Source organism: Bacillus rossius, assembly GCF_032445375.1.
Source record: "Bacillus rossius redtenbacheri isolate Brsri chromosome 4 unlocalized genomic scaffold, Brsri_v3 Brsri_v3_scf4_2, whole genome shotgun sequence".
Lineage (NCBI taxonomy): Eukaryota > Metazoa > Arthropoda > Insecta > Phasmatodea > Bacillidae > Bacillus > Bacillus rossius.
Genome location: NW_026962011.1, coordinates 18,814,954 through 18,837,527, shown reverse-complemented (window position 1 = coordinate 18,837,527; position 22,574 = coordinate 18,814,954). Strand labels below are relative to the sequence as shown.

Genomic DNA, 22,574 nt, shown 5'->3' with positions numbered 1-22,574 from the left:
ACGGTGTCTCAGACAGTTGAGCGGGTAGGAGAGTTGGAAACGCAACTACTATCCATTCGTGAGAATGTGACCCTAGAGCAACAAGGTCTGAGGGATTTTTGCCAGCGCAGTCAAGTCAGCATGAGGGACGAGCTGCATGGACAGACTCGACGACTCGAGGTCAGGCTGGAGGACATAGAGGTGGCGACCTCTAGCCTACGAGATTGTTTGCAAAATCTGACTGTAGGTCAGAGCCCTATAACTGACGCAACTGGTAGGACACAGCGAGAAGCAACTGAAGTACCTCCTACTAGTACATGTAGACCACTGGACACCACACCTGGGTGCAGTTACAGCACATACCCTACAGAATCACTGCACAGGCAGACTGTAGAGGCTAGAGCAGCAGTTGGACCTAGGGCAACTACCACATCAACGGAGCGCCATCTGGACCCGGTAGCTCTAATGCACCATCCAGCAAAGCTGTGGGCAGAGGCCATGCCTACTTTCGCAGGCAGGGCAAATGAGAGTCCCATGAGATTCCTCAGAAAGTTCGAGGAATATGTGACTATGTTTAACCTCACCGATGGAGAGATTCTGAAATGCTTGAACAACGCATTGAAGGGTCAGGCATTCTATTGGTGGGAGCTGACCAGCAACAATACACACAGTTTCACTCAATTTAAGGAGCTGTTCAAACTGCAATTCTGGAACATCAGAATCCAGAGTAATCTGAGGGCACAACTCCATACAGAGAAATACGACCCAAGGAAGGGCACATCTCTGGAGGCACCTTTGTCTAACATGTATGACAAAACAAGGTATTTGGATCTCCCTATGACTGATGAGGAGTTTGTGGCTGCCATGTTAACACAGCTGCCGCTGAAATACCAGAAGCAGTTGTCTGGCCTACACTATCGTGATGTCACTGAGTTTCGTGACAGACTGCTAAACTACGATAAGCTCGAGAAACTGGATCGAGTAGTACCCAGGACAGAAGAGGCAGACCGAGCACCACCTCATCAGAAGCAGCACCAGGTCAACCCTTACTGGCAAGGACGTGAGGGTAAACAGAAACCAGAACGCCAGGCAGCAGTGAACTACATGAGCTGGCAAGCAAGAGGGGAAGCACCTCGTGGTAACGGTGGGCCCTACCACAACAGATACAAGGGGGCACACTACAACAGGAAGCGTACCTGGTGGCCCAGCAACAAGGGATACCACAGTGGGGAAGAAGGGGCAGAACGAGCCAGGAAGAGTGCCCGGTATGAAGAGAGAAGGCGGTCATACTCGCCGGAGCAACGGCCACCCAGGGAGTCCCGCAACTACGGTCGTCGTGCCTCATCCGATGACGAGAGGGAGAATCATTACAACCAGCACCGTAGGATGAAGGAGAAACAATACCACGACCAGCGTGAAGATTCCCGCCTGCCATACTACCGAAGCCCCAAGACGACAGACAGCGGTGGAGGCAAGCCCCACTACAGCCACCCGTCTGAGCAACCGGCGTCGCCCAACAGGACGTTTCGCCAGAGCCAACAACCTGAAGTGACTAATCAGCATGGAGCACGTCCACGATATCTGCTGGAAAACCCTGTTGCAGCAGAGTTTAAGTCCGCAGTACAGGAAGCAGCTGGTACCAGTACATGGTACAATAATAACAGAAATGTGCCAGACTCGCAGGATGCGCGAGTATCAGCAGGCACATTGTACTAATTGGATAGGTCTGAGGCGATCAACCCTATCTACCTGCCCCGACTGAGTCAAGAGCAAGAGGAGGAAGTGTTACCCACTGATGAAGAGGTGGAAGAATTTATAAGAAAGAAGCTTACAGCAGAAGCTGCAGTCCGCAAGAGGAGGCACCCCGCATCTAAATTAGCAACCTTCAAAATTGGTGACCTAGTGCTCAAGAAAACTAATCCAGTGAGCAGAGCTTGGGAAAATGTAACTAAGAAATTGTTTTTATTATTTGATGGTCCATATGTTATTACTGGATCCACTCATGAGAATTGCTATGCTTTAGCCGAGCCATCAACAGGCCAGTCAATAGGCCGTTACAACATTGCACAGCTGAGGGAATACAAGAACCCTACCACAGCAAATTAAATGTTGGTCGATGCACTAATTAATGTTTACCTCATTGTCATGTGAGCGAGTAAGCTGGAGTAACAGCTGAGAGCAGTCTGTATGTGATGGCTAACACAAGAGCCATTTAATCCCCGTGTTTATGATGTGTTATGTTGTTATGTTTATGGTACGCCAGGAGAGGCGTAATATAGCCATTGAGTATACCCTTGCGTAAGAGCGGAAGTGTAATTCCCGCCAGTGTCCTGTGACGAGGTGAAGTGACATGCCACCCGCACTGGGATTTTGAGTAGCCAGTGAAGCTATTATGGGTATAAATTATTTTGAGTATTTTACGGCTAATGTATTCTTCGATTTGGGTACTGACCCACTAACACTGGCACATATTGGGAAGCACTAGACTCGCCCTATTTACTGTGAAGAGCTATGTAATTATCTAGCAAGAAGACATGAGTGTAACTGTGTTCGACAAAATACGTGTGAGATGTTAAGCCACCTAGCTGTGTACACATGTGTAAACACTGGCATGCAAAGCAGTTCTATAAGCACAAAACCCTTTGCAACTACAAGCAAAATTATTCTAGGTTACCTTGTTATAGGTTATTCCAGTTGATATTTCGTTGCACTGTAACACTTTTTCTTGCAGAGATCTCCACAATTTAAGAAGAAAATAGATATATTATTTTGGTTTGATATGAGAAAACTAATGAAATTTGAAGGAGTAATCCTTTTTCTGATGTTTTAGGTTGGTATCACTTGGGGATACTGATTAGAAAAGTATGCATCCATTTCGCATACAAATCCAATCTGTTAGTAGTGTTGAATTTAATTAGGTTTTATTCCTATATTTGTGGTTAAAAGGAGAAAAAAGAAAGGGGTATGCTGATCTGCTATGGAATGATAACAAGAAATTTGCAGAAAACATCTATATGAAGTTTTATTTTGAAAAGGACCCTATACAGAAAATTTATAAATTTTCATCATATAAATCACTCGATTTTTCGAAGTTTTTTTATGTATTTTATTTCCTTGAAGAAAAATCTTGGTATAGGCTGACCTGAAAAACACTGTGTAGAATCCTATGTCGCGAGATAACACGCTCTTGCAGTGAGTGTCCACAGGCCTCAAGATAAACCAACTTCAAGATAAACAATTCTCCAAGCAAAAAACGAAAATACAAGAAAATATAAATCATTTTCAAAATACTATTCAGCTCTGAGAAAAGAGAAAATGAAAAAAATTTACTACTCAGCAGGAGCTGTTGCAAGCTATCCTGAAAAACATACGTTGTTTTGGTTACAATTGATAATATAGCATGTTGCTATCTACACCGAGGCTAGGAGCCTCATACACATTACAAGGCTCAATTCCTGTAAGGAATAAATGTGTGAGAAATGAAGGTGAATTTACGACCCAGCGAAGCCTGCTGGGGGTCAATAAAGCACCATGAAAATGAAAGTGAAATGAAAGAGCATTGAACAGCTGATATGCTCCGATAGTCGCCAGAGTGCAATCGGAAACCACCAGTCAGATAAAAAAGTTCAAGTTACTCACTCGCCGAGACGACTGAGATAAGAAAATAAGAAAAAAAAAAGAAAAAAAAGACAAGAGAATTCGTCTGTTCCTGTAAGGAAAGAAGCAAATGAAAATTAAACAAGAAAAGGAACATATGGTGTGATCTCTTTCACACAGCCTTGTTACCTAGCTAAAATTACTTTGTTTAGCTAAAAACCATGTTTGTTTAAAGAATTTAAAAACTCTTTTAAAATGTTATTAAAATCAGGCTATAATAATAACAGCCTATAACATTGTATATAAATGTAATGTAAATGTTATGATATGAAATTGTAAATGGTAAATGGTTATGAATTGTTAATGAAATGTAGATGTAAGGTATACATGAAGTTGATATGTGCAATGATATTGTGAAGTATACAGGCAGCACTAGGCTTAGGCTGCATGCAAATTAACATTGTGAAAATCACATGTTAACAATATGAGAAATGTATTAATTTTTCAATTAATTAATGCAAAGTTATGGTAACTTGAATTTAAAACTTTCAAGAAATATGTTATTCATGGTTAATGAGCTTATTGTTAATTAAGCTAATCTATTATTCTTGTTATTAGATTATAAACCGAGAGCTAAGTGAATGATTTTATTTACATTTAAGCATTAATATTTTTTAAGTATCTTTGTTTATCCAGTGGTATGTTTGCGGCAAGAGTAGAAGTTGATAGGTCTGCAGACACTCGTGCTTGCAAGTGCACGATCATACATGTTAATTGATAAACTTTGATTTACGAACGAGAGGTTTAAGTTAAGTGAGTGCAGTGATTACACTCAACAATAGGAGCGAACAGAGACGCGAATTCCTTCGGAAGTGTACCTAACAATGACGTGTGCTGCAAACGATGTGCTGGCGCCGCGGTGTTCCGCCGCGTCACGCACTGGGCCAGGACCAGGGCGGCAGGTGTCGCGCCGAGACACTACCCCAGCAGGAGCAGGTGGCGGTGACCCCGCCTGCTGTTTCGTTGCCGTCGCGCGCATGTGACGTCAGCCGACGTCTCGCTGATTTGGTCGGCAGGGCTGTCCAAGAGCAGCTGAATCACCACCCGGTGATGTATGATCCCAGGTTCGCCTTCCACAGGATGCTGCCAGCACCACGGAGGGAGGCCGATCCACTGCTACAGTGATGACCTGGATAAAGTCCCATTGTTATGCCACATGTACATTTTTTTTCACACATTTCCCTTGTGATTGCGACGAATACTTACTGTAAGTATTATCCTCCGAGTGCCACTGCATACAACTTAGTTCCAGGACTGACGATGCTGGGAACTTCAACAAGATTGCAAGTTTTCCCGCGAAAATGCACCGAAGACCAGCGCAGGTCTGAACTCTGTGACGGAGTGCCGCGTACTGAAGTGTTAGTCCACGAATCAGGAGAGGGGTGCGGGACAGGTGTCCTTTCTCGCGCCAAAGTTTTTTTATTTCCCCCTCTTTCTTTCGTCGTTTTGTGGTGTCGCGCGAGTCGTTGCCTGGCAACTAACTTTTTTATTTAACTCGAGCAGCGAGTGTTCAACTGAAAAGCACACCGTGTCTTGTTTAAAATTTGAAAACTGCAACACACTATGCTTATCAAGGGCGGCAATTCTGTGCTGAAACATGACTGTCCTACGCACAGAAAGTGTTTTGTTTATTTAAATAACACTTTTTAATTATTATTATTATTATTATTTATTGACATTTTATGTTTTTGTTCTATGTTCACGTCTTTGGACGTATCTGCAACTACCATTCTCTATGGTGTAAATTAAGTGACGCCGAAGCTCAATTAACAAGACCCCTCTAGGGAACATTGGACCTAAAACGGCAAATTGAACTTTTTATTTAATAATTACATAAGAGAATTACCATTGTTGTAAAATCCTATTTTAAATTTAAGGGATTTTGATGTATTAATTTGTTTTGTTAATTGTCTGTGAGTGATTTTGAACGTGTAATTAAGTCAACAATCTTAGTGATTTAGCCAATCAGCGACGTTGTTACTTAAGATAAGCGTCACTACAGAATTAACGGTAACGAGTCTGATTTTAACGGCGATGATGGCTGTATAGGCCGGGTTGAAATTCCCTTAAAAATCAATGAAGAAGAATAGCTGGATAGGTCATCCTACAACCAGGATGTTTTGAAACGTCGTTAAAACCTAAAGTATACGTTATCTAATTAGGGCACGTCATAACTGACGTGTACTGAGGTGTGTTTTTACCGTGAGTAACCAGCGACTCATGATGCCATGCTAATTTAAATGCTCACTACCTACATACATCGTGATTTTTGCCGACGGACTTTCAAATAATACGTTTCATTGTTGAGCTAGTCTGAGATCATATTGAGATAAACAATTTTATTAAAACAATCACGCATCCTGTTTTTCCATACTTGACTTTTGTTCAATCACCCAGAGGTGAACTGAGGCAGATGTCTCGAGATGCTCTACCGCAAATATTTAATGTGTTCAGCCGCGGAAAATAGAAACCAACTTTAATAACGAACATTTAAATAAATATTATTTTCTCACGCAAATAATTTATTAGAAATCGAGATTTTCAACAAACATTATTATTTTGAACCATATGAACTTTTGTTTCATGTTACTATGTGTGCAACCTAACTCCTGTAATTTTATTAAATATGAACGACATACCACTGGATAGACTAGAAACAAAACATACTTCTATTTGATTAAAGAATGTTTATATTAATCGTATGTTTATATGTGTTGTCATTTTACAGTGTATGTGTATGTGTCCTTTATAATTCCGATTGGTTTGTTGTCTATTCTCATGCCTTGTGAAGGTTTTTATAGTGTGAGAATATCTAATATTTCCCTTGTGTATCATACTACATGATTTTTAAACTATTAAGGAATTCAAGTAGTGCATAAGGGTGGCGCCCATATATGAATTTTGAAAACTAATTAAAGAATTTATTTATTTTGCAGAGCCACAAACATCCATAGATAATTATTTATTATTTAAATTTTAATATCTATAAGACAACCATATTTTGTTTTATTTAATGATAACACACACTATCTGTGTATTTGTGTATATTTATATAACGAGCACACCACAGATAAGGGACTACCACTACGTGGAGCCCAACACACACTGATTCTGTCACCTATCATAGTACAAGATTAAAAACATTTCTACGAATTTTATGTTGTGCTTACGAAGGGAGTTACGATTGTTTTTTGTCCTCCAACCCAATTTTTTTCCACCTCTTTCAGTTATGGCTGGTCTTATCAAAACTTTATTTAGACAAACGTTTTTAGTATTACTCCTCAGAGTTATAATACGTCCAGACATGTGTGATGCCATATTATGGGAGCTATAGCGATTTTTCTGTTTTTCAAAAACCTTCCCCATTTCTACTCCTTTGGTCGGATCTTGCCCATTAACGAACATCACCGAGATTTTTCATTACTTTATTTTATGTGTCTGTTTGGACGTGATTTGTGAAAAATTACGACAATTATCGTGTTCATAAAAATGCGATATATATATATACATACATACATACATACATACATACACACACCTACATTTAGTTGATGATGGTTTTGGGGTCTATGGGCCATGAAACGAATAACTATATACAATTTTTACGAAAGTATCACCTTGGCAACGGCTACAATAGGTGTTTTTTTTTAATCTACCTAAAATGAAAACCTAGGAGAGAGCGAATGGGATGTAACACATTTCTTCATAGAGCATGTTAAATGAAATGCTTTGCTTGATACTGTTTGATGTTTGTATTTTGTGCCTCCAATTATGAGTGTTCTGGTACAATAATACTTTTTAAAAAAAATCACTCTTGTGAGTGCAATGTTGAGTGGCGAGTTCCCGTCTCCCTCGCGGAGAGAATTGGCCACCCGGCGTTGTTGGGACAACACGGTTCAGCGATTCCGGAGGCCGGAATGCGTGATAAGCCGGTGGCCACTGGGCCGTGAAATCGTCTGAGCGTTACCGAAAGCTTTAAAAACAACTCTGCTGCCGGAAATGAACTTTTTTTTGCATTCAAAGTAGAATTGAACATCGCGTAACATAGCTGTTAACATTGTGAGCTTCCTGTTCTGGTCAAATCACCAGAGAAATTCGAGGGATCAAAAGCTACTCGGGAATAAACTCGTGAAGAATTTTGGAAAATAAAACACTAAACGTTAATTACGTGTTCTCTCCCCTGAAAAAAAAAAATAAACTGCGAGGAAGCTTATCACAATGGCTTGTCGGCTTTGACAACGTACAGGCCAATTTGTTAATGAAAAATTCGGTTTGATTTTCTTTCGTTTTTTATTCGCGGTCGGTGTTCCGATGTAACAGCGTGTTTAATATGACTGTAGTATCCCGAGTTATTTTAATACTTTGTGACGGGGCTTGTTCGGTGAGAATAATTCAGTGTTCTTTGCGTTCCTTTAGCAATCTATCCATTATATATTGTCGGCAAGTTCTGTGTTTGCTTCCGTAAAATATATTGTTTTTTTTATATGCAAATCAACAGCTCGTTGTACAAAAGGTCAGAGTTTATTTTTTCTTCCTCAAAGCATTTTGCTGTGGTAGTGAATACGTAATCGAATTCAAGTGAATGGAAACGAAATCCCAGCAAACAATGCGTTATAACCAAACTGGTATTGTTCGTGAGACAATGCTGGTATTCGAAGGTGAATACGTGCGAGTGTTTGCCTAACCTAACTGGAGGTACTTCTTACTCAATACACCAGTGTTTGGAGCGTAGATTCAGATTCTTAAAGCCTCCTATGCTCATGACTGTTAATGTAGGATACTTATTGAAGAAATTTAATTTTAAAAATAATTTAAAATACACCAAACTTTACCTGGAGATATTTTGCCCATTTTAATCGTTCACATGTAGTTTTTTTTTTAATGTAGGGGAGTCATAATTAAGTTATTAACTAGAAACGTCACTTTATCATCCATCTACACTACGGGAACTTTGGAGTTTCAAACCAACCAAATATATAAACGGGAGTACCCCAAAGAAAATCACCAGATCACGGGCAAACCTGTGACTCAATACATCGTAGCCCGTAACCCCTAGCTGTATACAGGTTAAAGGGGAGAGTTCGGACTTTTTTTTAACGTTTATATATAATTTTCTTCTTCTTTAAGTTTGTGACTACGTGTGAAATTTTTTTTTTTCAAAGATCATCTTCAGGCATTTCATTAAGAAATTTAAGTATCCTTTAACGAAGCCAAATATCCAATAATAAACTATAAAATTTAGCTGTGGCCTGTAAACCGGGGAATCTAAGATGGCTTCTTTCCGTAATCACCCCTCCCCGGAAGTAGTCGGATTGAGTTTCTCGGCTATGCGATTTGGATTTTGCGTGACTGACTGCTGTGGCCACCCGCGTGTTGATAGCCTCTATGGCACTGGACGAGCAGGCGGATGGATCCGAGAGGGAGGGGGGAAAGGGTTGTGTTCCGATATCCTCTGGAACCGCGCGTGACGTAGAACAAACAAACGAGGGACTGCGCTCGCGCGAACAGGAAGTGTCACGCTAGAGAGGCACGCCGAGCGACGCTGCGCGCAGTAATCACAAAAATTAGATGACCCGAGACGAAGATGGAATTTTTTTCTCTTCTGGAACACGGACGGCCGAGTGGAGTTTTGCCGCTCCCTTGTTCGTGCGTATTTCTCGTCCCTGCTTCGTCTTCCCCTCTCTTTCCATCCCTCCTTCCTTCCTTTTTGCGGCATCCTGTTTCCTGGACTAGGGAAAACGGGAAGGGCGTGACTTTGGTAGAATTAAGATCTTACTTTACAGAAGTACAATCATGAAGAGAAATGAATTGCTCTAACAAAATATCACAGCTGTGCCAGTGTATCATATATAAAAAAAATGCCCAGCAGTTTAAACAAAACTTTTTTAATTAGAGCCTAATTTATTCACTAAAGCTTTCTTTCATATTTTATTATTGAATGTTTTTGGGGCACGTGGATAACATTGTTGTGACTGGTGAATAGTTGGGTGCGATGGGTGGTTCAATTGTTTTAGTCTATTTCTGTTGAATCGGTAGTATTTTCACAAGTCTTTTACGTTGCTACCAAGCTTTACCACAAACTAAATCGCAGCAAAAAAAATATTTTTTTTTTTCGTCGATAAAAGAATTATATCCTATTTACTCTCGTTCCTTGTTCGCACATCACTGTTCCCGGACAAACTCTCTCGTCACTACTCACTCGCTCGCCGCTTCGACACCTTCCTCTCGGGCCTTGCTTCCTCCAGCGATAAGCCTCACTTCTAGCCGAACACTCACGAGTCACCGTAAAGTCGTTGCCAAACACTTGATCGCTGGCAAAAGACTCGCCTGACAGTTCAGCTGACGCAATTGTATACCCGGTGGGAGTGACTAGTGAAGTCATTTCACACACTGTAAATTTTTTGTTGTGAACAGAACATAAATATTCGTGATAAAAATTTCACATTTACACGAAAACATTTGCAACACTACAAAATGGTGCTCGCTGTAATACCGGATTCGGATTCACACCCGAGCATTTATTTTTTGTTTTGTCGTAGTATCTCCAATAGTTAAGAGTTGTTTGTAAACCGTTCCCTAGATAGCTTTCCAGTATTAATTGTGCATATTAATAAGCACGCTAATAAAACATAAAGTCAAATTGTTGAATAGCTGAGTTTATTTTGTTTTAATTGTTTAAAAGCATATGACTGAATGAAACATCAATTAAAGTATAAAATAATGCTCCAATTTTCTTCGAAAAAATAACTATTTCATATATGTAAACATAACTATAGTCATGTGTTGTACAAAGTTAGAGTATTTTCTTGTAGTATTTCAAACTTTTTCTTGGTAACTGGTAGTAAAAGTGCAGGAATTTTTTTGTTTTCTGTGCAGCTTTCAAAAATATCGCTGTAACACGCGTCCTTTGCCTGCCTCCTGGGAGTCGCCAGAGGGCGGGTTCACGGCGGCACCTGCGCGACAGGAGTCGTCGCTAAGGCCTCGTTCACGCGGAGAGCCGCGTTGCTCGCTATCCGGAGAAACAGCTAGAGGGTTGACAGCGCTACCTACCGAGTACTTTATACACTACCTCGAGAGCAATGCTGCTGTACTCATTCCATGGATTGTTTAAGAAAATATGGCAGAATTCCGTCTTGTAATTTTAACTTATGGCAGTTTTCCGTTAAGGTATCTACTTATCTGCCTTTTTCGAAGAGGTCAGGCGGAAAATTTAACCATTATGGTAGTTTTCCAGTATGGCAGTCTTCCGCACCCCCGTGGCTCGTCCTCGCGATTTGGGAGGGGGGGGGGAAGGCGCCTGAAAGGGAGTCGCGTCTCTTCCTCCAAGTGCAAAGGAAAGGGGTGGGGATATCCACGTGATAAGGGCGACAGTCGTTCTCTCTTCCCCAGTCTCTCGCTTCCTGCCGCTGTAGTCGAGATGGATTTCGATGTCCAGTTGTTAATTAATCCGGCGTGCACCCGAACCCCGCCCTTTTCGGGACAAAAAAGTACCGAGTCGTACAGGTACCGGGATGAAGTGTGTAAAAACTGGAAGGAAGTGTCACGCAATCCTCGTCGGGGAGTTATGGAGCATTGTCCGGGTGCTGAGCGAAGCAAGTACAGTAAGTTGAAAAGAAAAAAAAAACGAATGGTAAATCGAAATTGTGTTCGTCTCCGTGAAATAACTTTGAATACGCATCCACTGTGACGCTTGCTTCGCGCGGCTGGGGCCCTAGCTTGAATGTGAACGAGGCCCAAGGCTACAACGTCTCAAGGACAGCCGACGCCGCGCGCCTGAGAAAGTAACCTGGTCGCTGGGAACACTGGCGATGTCGGGTCTCCCATGCGCCGAGCGGACCCGCCGTCTATTCAAACTTCCTCTCATATCAATAGATACATTTATACACTACCCTAACAAGTGGTAACATAGTCTAAAAAAAAAAATGGTGCGTGTTCTTATGCACGCGCGTTAGAAATTATACTTGGACGGCATGATAAAAACTCACTTAAAATTTGAATGCAAATAATTAAAAGAATTAAAATAATGAAAGGACTGGAAAACTATAAATTCAATCAAATTAAAATATTTTAATAATAATTAAGTATCCAATATTAATATAAGCATGTGTATAAAAATAATTATTTAATTGAGTAATATAATCGAGATATATAAATATTAATATTTTAAAACCAATAAATATGCTGAATGTTACTTTGAATTTAATTATTTTAATAATTGATTCAATAATAATGTTATAATTGAAAATGTAAATAAAGAATACATACGGGAACATAACCTCCGAAGCCTCCCATGAAAACGGCCAGGAGACTACTAAACCTTCCACAGACACTTCCTTATAAGCAACCTGACATCGTCGTACATAAAGTAACATAACCTTATATATAAATGCACTTGAAAATACCCTTGAAAAAGTATACAAACACAATTTCTATCACTAATATTCACAATAAATAAGCATTTTTAATTATATGGGCCAGTAGTCAATATAAATCACTAAAGTATATTATTTAAAAGCACATAGGTTATATAATTTGTATTTGTATGTAGCCTTTTTCGTTGCATGTTGGCGCGAATCATAAAATTTCACTCTTTTTTTTTTTTTTAATAACGCGGTTAAAGAAGTGTAACTGCAAAAATTGTATCTCAACCTAAACTGTTCATGCAAGTTGAAAGTAAGCTGTTGTTTGAATGATGAGAAAATTATTTTCACATGACTACCAATAAATTAATTTGTTTTGTACATTCTGAAGAACCGATGTGTCAGATACATATACTTATTTTAAATATTGTAATTTTGAATCATCACTGTGTAAATATTACATTTGGTGGAACTTAATAAGTCCTACGCATGACAATTAGTAAACAGATTAAATAAAATTTGAATTGTGCATTAAAGAAGTAAAAAAAAAATTATGGTAGCATTTCTTTGTTTTTATTATTATTGTTTAGACACGTGTTTAGTGTGTCTGTATCTTGTTGTTGACTTGTATCAAAGTGGTGTCTTTGAATCTTTTGAATTTGTAATTTGCCACCCTTTCTATTATTTTTATGTTTCTTTTTACTTAAAGTTATAATTTTTTTTTCCAATACACGGAGTCTAAAACAATCTACGTTGATATTGAACACATCACATATATTTTTCATGAAGTCATCCAAGGAATAATTTATTTTCTTTTCATATTGGACGAGACCAAAGAGGAAAGAGAGTAGTAGTAGGAAGGGACTTGCCAGAAGATGGAACTGTTTGTTATTCCTCCGCTCGCTGTCGTATCAATATTTTTTTATATTATTATTTCGGGAGCACCGTGTTTTACGAAAGGGAAGTTGCGCCTACGTGTTTCCGATATGCGGAGGGCAGCGCGCTTTCGACCTTGCCTGCGGGAGATCTGCTGTAGATTCATGTAGGCCTACATCTCTGCGTCGACGACGAGAATATCGGGAGACGGCTATCGGGTCCCTGCGCCGGTGTTCTTCATGTTTGTTTAACTTTTTCGTGTAGTGCTCTGTTGAAAATATGGACATTGATGAGAAAAGGTAAATTAAAAATTTTATTAACATGTAAATTAAAATACAGAAAAAAACTTTCAGATATTTTATTCCCACATTATAATTACGCGATTCCGCCGAAATTTGATCGTAAACATTCATAAAACTGACTCTAGGATAATTTATCAGGAAATAATATTAAAATTATCAAGCTAACCTAGCAAAAACCATCGTCGGAACTTAAGTTTATAGTTGGCTTAAAATTTTGTTCAAAAGAGTGATTTTTTTTTTTTAATTTTCCTGGGGAGAGCCCCGCAAAGTAAAGCGCCGCATTGATCAACAGTTTTTGGACAGCTGCATTTACGATTATTAACATGCAATTCCTTGTAGCACCCAAAATAACATACTCTCTTCACCGAGATATTGCACATTTTTGATAACTTCACGGGGCGCTGTATCCCTCTAAACGATTTAACACAATTTTTTGGACACACGCCATAACAGTTTTGCACCGTTTGTCAAGTAAAAAAAAAATCAAGAACGCAAATTAAGAATCAAAAATGAAAACATAAACCCACCGAGAATAAGCCTAAATCAGCTGATGTCTAACAGATGAACACAACTACGGACCTAAACGACGGCAGCACAGACGAATACTTTCAAACTTAAATACCAGACAGCACAAGAATGGAATATATATATATTAATATATATTAATATATATTAATATATATTAATATATATATATATACATAACAGCACAGACGATCACAGTGGGCTAACGAGACCGTTTCAACTATATTTAACAGTAAATGCAGGCAGACAGCAAAACCTGGACAACGCAGTACCTTTTTGTGTTCATCATTGGGTTGATCTGTTTGACATCAGCTGATTTAGACTGGTTATCTGTGGGTTTTTATGTTTTTTATTTTTAGTTCTTAATTTGCGTTCTTAAATAATTTTTTTTTTCATTTGAAAAACAATGCAAAACTGCAATGGCGTACGTCCAAGAAAGTGTATTAAATGGAAACTCCCCATTGCACGAGTCCCCTCGTGTCCGCCTCAGGCACTACGGCCTGCAGTGACAAACCCTCCCGGCGATAGCTTCTGCGGGGAGATGCTCGGGTTGGCCTGATGTGCATTCGGACCCCGAGTCCTCTCGAAGGGGAGTCCAAATCTTCTTTCATTGTCGCTCGGTATCTGCCGCCAGGTCGACGCGAGGCGCGGCCGTTAATTGTTGGCGCCGTCTGTTTTTTTTTACGACAGGACGCTCCGCGTTCGTCGTTGAAAAAGGGCCGGACAACTTCCCCATGCACTTCCGGATCCGATTGCCCCAGGGCGTTAATCTCCCGGAGTGGCCTGGCTGCAGACCTAACTCTGCCGTTGGGCTCTGGGGTCACGGCTAGTACAGACTCTCTGTTAACTGCTAGAGATATCAGAGTGGTGTCTGTTCACAGGGAAAAGGGGTGGGGGAGGAGCCTCCAAGAGAATACTCTTGAAGGCGGACGAGTATTTCTGTTTCCATATTTCGTTTATTTAACGGTGTAATTGGCTAGAACGCGTGATTTCAGAATACCTTTTTTTTTTTGTTTGCATGAAACACACTCTACAGATTCTTGAAAGCACTAAAAAAGACTTGCATTACACCTTTTATCCTTCATTTCCACATTCCATCTCGCCTCGCTGACACCAGACACACCGCGATAAAGGCGCCACTTTCTCGCGCATCGCAACCGCATCTTCGTCTCTATTCGCTTGTGTGGCGTGACTTGTAGTTTATGAGCATTGAGTCGGTATCACCGTAACTTTGGAGGCCCTTCCCCTTAAATGCCCTTGTGCATACCCGTGCGACGCACTGGTGTGCAGTCTTCGCGCTGATAACGTCCTTCTGTGGGCCGTTAGCCGTCAATTATCACTTTATTGTATCATATTAAAAGTAAATTCTCCCTACACGTCTCTTTTTTTCTTCTTATAAAACTGTTTTCTAAGTATGCAGCTGTTAAAATTACTGCGAATAAGTAGAATTATCTGAAACGTGAAAAAAAAAAATCTGGATTCAAAATTAAGCAGTTTCAAGAATTTTTCAGTGAATGTACACTGATTTGCAGTTGTTTTAATAGTTCCGCGAATGTTTGTACAAAACTTTTTTTATGCTATTTAATAACTTCCGCGAAAACGTGCGTTTCATGATGGCTTCAAATGTTTTGTAATTTGTATGTGATTATTAGGATATCGATTAATTTTGTGTAATTTCTCGTTTCATGTGAGCAGAGAAAATTTTTTTCCCATCGTGAGGAAACAAAATCATACGTAATTTTCTATTTAGTCGATTTTTGTAACGAAAATGAGACTGCAAATGTGCAGCTAGGAGTTATGTATTTGTTAGAAGTACTTTTCTTAGTACACCTGACACATGTTTCTGTTCATTAACGGGGCTATGATTGTTCCAGGTGAATGGCGTGGTACTGCAAGGAAGATGTCACCTGAACGCCTCAGCAATCATTAAAGGATTGGCTGGTCCGATCTTCAAGGTCATTGCGCTGAGGTGAGTGGCCCCTTTTCGACGCATCGTTAGCTTACTGATTTTTTGTTAGGTTGCGAGTCGTTGCCCCTGCTTCGTCCCAAGTGTCGTGGCAAGCATGGCGCTGCCTATAGCGTGACAAGAAGCAGTTGTAGAACATCTAGCTAGCGAGGGAGTAGACGTTTGTTCTAAAACTCCTTGCACATACGTCAGTTGTTAATAGAACACATCCACAGAGCGTCCCTTAGATTGCAGTGTGGAAGTAAATTGGCGCTTTCTCTCTCTTTCTAACACACGTGAATGCCGTAAGCTGTATCCTTGTTTCTGCGCGTGCTGTTGCCAAATGTAATCATTATTGTAATTGAAGGCATTGGATATTGTTTACTTATTAAGTCAACATCACAATTTTTGTATGAATTTGTATCAATGAATGTGTCTAAATTGCTACTTGTTAATTTTAAAGTTGGTGATTTATAACAGATTTTGAGCGTGATAGTATGTATAGGCATAAAACATTATAAATTACTAAAATAGATTCTTAAAGAGCTTCTCGTGCACTTAAAATTCCAAATTAATTCAGCCCCTCCCCCGCTGAAATTCTTCTTAACGCGTTAGAGATCTGGCAACAGCGCGCCACATATGCCGTGTACTGCAATCTAAGCGTGAGACGGTCTGTGGACAAGCACAAAATCACTATACAATAACATGCTCTTAATTCAACTGCAGCGCCGATGAAAGAAAAAAAAATATTGGAAAGTAAATGTGTTTGAAAGTGTCTATGAAAGTATACGAAACCTTATTTTCATCGTTATATAACTTAAATAATATGAACTCTAGTGAGTGTTGAGAAAGAGAAAAAAAATTGTATTATTTTCCCTTGCGTATCCATTTAAATTTTAGCAATCCCAATCTATTCTTTCATCGGGATCTGAAATCATAGATTCTGAACCCAAAGCCAACTATCTATAGCGCTTGTATAGCGGTGTAATCGCGTCTCTAATTTACCGAACACATTTTAAGAGGTTCTAGCGCTGCTCTCGTTTTGTATAGAAAGTTCCAGTTTTATAAAGTGGGTAAAGGAGGGGGTGGGAGTTCCTTTTGTTTTGATTTCAATTAAAACTAATTAAAAACCACTTAAATAAATATGTGCAAAGGAGAGTACTTTGAAAATACCATTACGGATCACATAAATTTTTAATCTATTATAAATTATAATATTAAACGTTATAAATTAATCCTTATTAAATTGCTAATTAAATTTACTAATGAATAATAATATTATTCTAATTGCAACATTAATTATGTTCTGTAATTGTAATTATTTTGGGGTGAGCACCAATAAGTATTTTAACATGATGAACTTTAGATCACTTTTAGGATTATGTACAATCATTAAAATCATCGTAGGACTATTTTTAGCTTTGCTTTACCTACCAAAAATTGTCGTATTTATCGTAATGTAAATAATGATTAAATAATACGAAAAATTTAACAAAAAAATGTGAAAATTTCGTTGTCAAGCCTCGACAGTAAAATACTTGTGGTGGTGCAGAAAACACCTCTGAAGCCAGCAAAACTTGTCAATGCCTTCAATGTAAAAATCAGAACGTCCGGCCTGACGCTAAGGCTGCATTACTTGCAACACAGGCACTCTTGCCTTGCGGGTGCTGGAAATTAAGCAAAACATATTTAAACTTAGTGGTCAGGTTTCGTGGAAATGCAATATCTAAGAGTACCATATCATTAAACTTCTTATATATTAAGTATAAAATAATCTTTCCGGACAAATATTGTCCGCAATATTTTTTTCTTCCAAAAATCGGGCATACTGGAATTCATGTTTGATCACCATGCATGTGTTATAATTTTTAAACGGATTATAGATGAATATTTTTATACAAATATATAAATATGTTTACACATATGAAAATAAAGCTTTACTTTTACAAGGAAGGTACATATCTGTCATTTTTAAATAGAGGATTAGTTATTTTTTATGTAATTATCTAATATTGTGTGTGTATTTTGTGAGCTGCGAGTGGATTTTTTTTTTTTTTTACTTTACATACTTGAAAATCTGTATTTATATTGTTTTCAAATAGCGTTGACTGCTCATGTGTGTTAATGTATCACAGTCATCCAATACCACGGAGATTTTCGCTTACAATTTAAAAGCGAGGTGTTTTTGCATCACAAAAAGTCCAGGTGGCGCCGTTTGTCTGTCAGCATCGGAGGCCGAAAGCTCGAAATATTCCGCGTTATTCTTGTTTGTTTTTTGAAGAAAAGATTACGAGAAATGCGGACCGCTGAAAACCGCGCGTGGAAACAGATCGTTAAACTTGGGCTTCCTCGGTCGCGTGTAAATATTTGCTTAGCGAGCGGGCGACCCGGGCTGTTGTCGGGGGGTACAAGGTTGGCTGGTCCTTCGCCAATACCATCGTGTCCGACGCCCGATGCCACATTCCCGATTCCCAAACCCAATCAGACAATGTCAGGTTCCCATTTTTCCGACGCCCGGCCGACAGTACCAGATGTCCGATGTCCGATTGCCATTTCCAGTTCACCGATACCCGCTTCCCGATGTCCGATGCCACACTTATGATTCCCAAAACCTATACCAGATTATGTCCGGTTTCCATTTCCCGATGCCCGGTCGACAGTACCAGATGTCTTATATGTCCGATTACCATTTCCCGTTTACCGATGCCCGCTTCCCGATATCAGATGCCACATTTCCGATTCCCAAAACCTATACCAGATGATGTCCGATTTCCGATTACCGATTCCCAGTTTTCCAATGCCCGATTCCCGATTCCCGATTCAGATTTCCCGATGCCCGATGTCCGATGTTCATTGCCCAATGCCCACACCTGTATCGCTGTGAATTTACGTTAATATTGGTTGTTAGATACATCTACTTTACATTTCAAAATTTCTGGTTCCTAAATTCATTTCAGATTATTGTATTTGGTCCACGTCGTTTATTTACATCCACATGAAATTAACGTTATTTTATGTGCATTATGAAGTTCATTCTAACATTAAATTTAATTATGAAAACACTAAGATCATAAGTTATTAAACCCATTTTTTCCCACACGAATCCTTCCCTGATCGTCACTGTCTGTAAACCCCCTTAATTAGCTCCCCTTGTGGGAACACCTGATAAACAGCGCCCTACAATTTCACGTGCAGGGGCGAAGCATGTTGGAAGTTGGCATCGCATGAACGGTATCGAAGCGGGGATAATACCATACCATAGATATAGAAGTGCGACTCTTACAGTGGAAACTGAAACCATGTTTTGCGCTATCTGTTAGATGGGCCCATAACGTCTAGCAAAAAAAAAAAAAAAACCTTTGGACAAGAGGTTCAAATCTAAAACGTAAGGTTTATAGTGTTAATGTAACTACTTGAAGGCTAATTTCTTTGTAACGGATATTAAAAACTGTGCGAGAAACAATGCTCTTTTGTAATAAAAAAGATAGTTATATATAAATTATTAGGAGATGCAAAATTTCTGGTATGACACACCACAAAATAAATGGCTACTAAAATAAAAATAAAAAAAATAATTTTCACTGTTTTGTTTGCCTGATAATAGCGTATCAATTTCTTCTAGCTTTATTGTAGCAATGTTAGTAATATATACTGAAAGCTACTATCTAGCGGGTGGGCCCCAATCTATTTCCAAATAACTACGTCTGAATCTCGGCAATTAGGAAAATTTTTGAAATAAAAACAAAATTAAAAATTAGAGAAATGTTTTTTGGGGGTGGGGTAAAGTTTTTTTTTATTTTATAATTTTTAAAATAAAAAATAAAATAAAAGAAAATATTTTTTCTTTTATTTTGCTTTTATTTTCAATTTTTTTTTTAATTTATAAAAATATATGTATAATTAAACATTTATGAAAAATTGTAATTATTGCTAAGTTTTCTCTTTCAGGTGAGAAGAAAAATTTTTTTTTAAGAAAAATTATAAAAAAGAAGGAAAAATAAGGCAAACCAAAACACGAACATAAGGGTTTAGGCGTTGAATATGCTACACCTGTAACCTAACCTGGTGCACGATAGGACATGGCCAGTCCCTATTTTTAGGAAACGGAGTTTGGCGCCCCATCCGTTGCCGATATGTTGCCCAAATTCCGCGCACGCGTAGAGTTCACTTTCCCGTTGATTTTGTTCAGATGGCGGACCCGCGTACATATTTGTGATCATCGGGGGATGTACCAAGATGTACGATGGTGGGCCGAACGAAACTTCATGATAGCTGAACTCTCCTGTAATACATTTCGTGGTCACAACAAGAAATGATCGCAACTTGATAAGTACTTTAGGATGTTGGAAAGGCCGTTTCTATTTTTATTGTGGGATTGTGTGATATGGTGCTGCTATTTTTTTTATTATTTTCACCGTAACAATTGTATCAATGTTTGTGAAATGACTGCTAGAAATTGTTGGAACAAGTTCCTAGCCTCGCGCAGGGGTACTTTTATTGAAACGTTTGCCGATTTGATACCTTATTGGGATTCGGCTTGGACACGTTCTGGAATACGGCCCCGCGAGTCGGTTTACGGTCCTGTCCCAACAAGGCGGTGCTCGCTTGTTCGCTACCTCACCCGAACGTCTTGGAATCCCGCCCTTAAGAGTTTCCTGGCCGCGTCCTGGCTGTGACGCTACCTCGCTCGGGAGGGCTGGACAAGTAAACACCCGGGTGGAGGATGTTTTCGGAGATAACTTAACGGGAGCGCAGGCGTGGCGCAAAGAAGCGGACACCAAAAAACAGGACATCGTATCGTAAAAGCTATCCTCACGTCCCGGAGCCATCAACATTTCCCGTCCACTCGCTTATGAATTCAAATTGACGCGTTTATAATTTTTTTTTCCCTTTGTAATATTTCGATACCTGCGAATTTCATACTATTGTTTGGCAGCAAATTAAAATTGTAAACCCTTGTTCATTTAACCTGGATTGTATCGTGGGTTGAGACATGCAAAATTCGCTTTAATTTCTCGTACCATGATAGACTGTTTTTTTTTCTCGTTGGATATTGTCATAGGTTACTTACTGTCTTTATGGGCTGCTTTTGATTGGTTCGTATGAATATTGTATTTGTGTTATCGGTTTATTTTCTTTCATTGTGTTTGAAACTATATATGGATAATGCAATTACATTCAGTTTCAAACTATAATGCAATTAAAATGTGTAATGTTATACATTCTATCGTTTCTCCAAAAAATAACTAGATTTTGGCAGCTATCTAATCATGGGTTATTTATATCGCTCCGAAAGAGGCCTATCGCTAATAATTTAATACGTTTAGGACTAAAAAAAAAAAGCAATCAAAAAGAATGTAAATTGTGGTAGCAGCCAGGAATGAACTACATAATGTATTGTGCGTTTCTGGGTTGCGGCTAAAACTTCCGCAGCATTTTTTTTTTGCTGGACATTATTTTGAACGCTTTTCCAAGAGTGAGCAATGCAGATTTCTCAATAATATATCGAGTATGTTTATTTTAATCTAACATGTAAACAATTGCTCTAAAAGAGATAATCGAGTAGAAACTGGCGACAGCTCTTGTTCAACCGTCCTAACCTAGCTCCAGAAAATAACTCGCATTTAGCTCCAAAAGTATAATCTTTCTTAAAGAACACATTCGGTATAGCTTTAAAACGCATTACCTTTAACTGGCTTGCAGTCTTTTTTTCTTGTGAACACTATTTGGCAATGGGACTTTTAATATTGACTCTTTTAACAGTTCATAGGTGCGGGATGTTTATCAAAATAAAATTGTGTTGGATTTCGTAGACTCGCTTGAACTTACAGCTAGGTGTCCGCAGTGGTAAGACACTGGCCTCGCATTATTTGAGGAAACAGGTTCAATTTTGGGTTTTCCATGGCCTCCGGAAATCTCTGCAGGCAACTGCTAGGATGGTTCCTTGAACATGGCCGATGCCTTCCTAAATTTCCGTGAACTGTGACGACGAGTGTATCAGTCTGTAATGATCTCGCTGTCGATAAGATTTTAAACTAAAGTTATGTATATAACACGAATGTAATTAATAATTTTTGTAGTGTAACATCTTAGTATTCGGTATACGACATTAGGTAGGAGTAATTTCGTGAATGGTGTGGAACGGAAATGTAAAACCATGATGCTGTCATCTGTGGCGGATGGCGTGAAACAAAGTTCACAAAGCCAAAGGGAAACTCTAAATATTATAACTGTTTAATGAATTTTAAAGAGATGGGCAGTATTTTAATACAATTCCATGTCCAAAATCAGATCCAAAGAGGGGGTTTATTAGTTTTTGAAGTCTCTTTCGCTTTTATCGGAGCCGTTTCATTATATAGTTTTAAAATTTCGGTCTGCTAATAAATTTATTCAGTAGTTCACGTAGAGCTGTTCTGGCAGCGAATTTTTATCAGGGGGTGCGGAAACTACGTATGATTCGCGTTCAGTAATGTAGCTGAAAACACAAATTGCGTATATTTATCAAGCTAGGCATTATTTTAAGAATTGTACGTTAAATTTCATGGCCTAATTTCGAAATATAGGTGCATTAGCAACATGAGAACACATGAATTTGCTCGTTACAGAGGTTACATGTTACACATCACTGGCGAGTACTGAAAGACTAGCACACCTTTTTTTTTTTTAAGATACGCTTGTCTGAAAAAGCACCTCTTTTTTTTAAATTTTATACATGGGCGTTAAAATAAAATGTTTATACCATCCCAAACTTTTAGAAAGAAAAAAAAATCGTACTTCAGTTTGCCCGAACACGTATTTTTTTCGTTGATAGAAAGTTTGCGGTCCTGTTTCAAGAAATTAACACAGGCATGTCTGAAGAAGAAGAAAAATAATTCTTTGTTAAGATTTTCCCAACAAAGGAACGATTTCAACCGCTCCGTGCGTCTTTCT

General features: G+C 39.0%; 1 protein-coding gene across 3 annotated transcripts in view; it reads left to right on the top strand.

Moving 5' to 3' along the window:
• LOC134541978 (multiple PDZ domain protein) overlaps positions 1 to 22,574 on the top strand; it is a 579,762-nt gene that overhangs the window by 420,578 nt on the left and 136,610 nt on the right. For all 3 annotated transcript variants that reach the window (XM_063385749.1, XM_063385747.1, XM_063385748.1), the window contains exon 13: positions 15,574 to 15,668. In XM_063385749.1, coding sequence (XP_063241819.1) covers positions 15,574 to 15,668 — 95 coding nt within the window. The remainder of the gene's footprint in view (positions 1 to 15,573; positions 15,669 to 22,574) is intronic.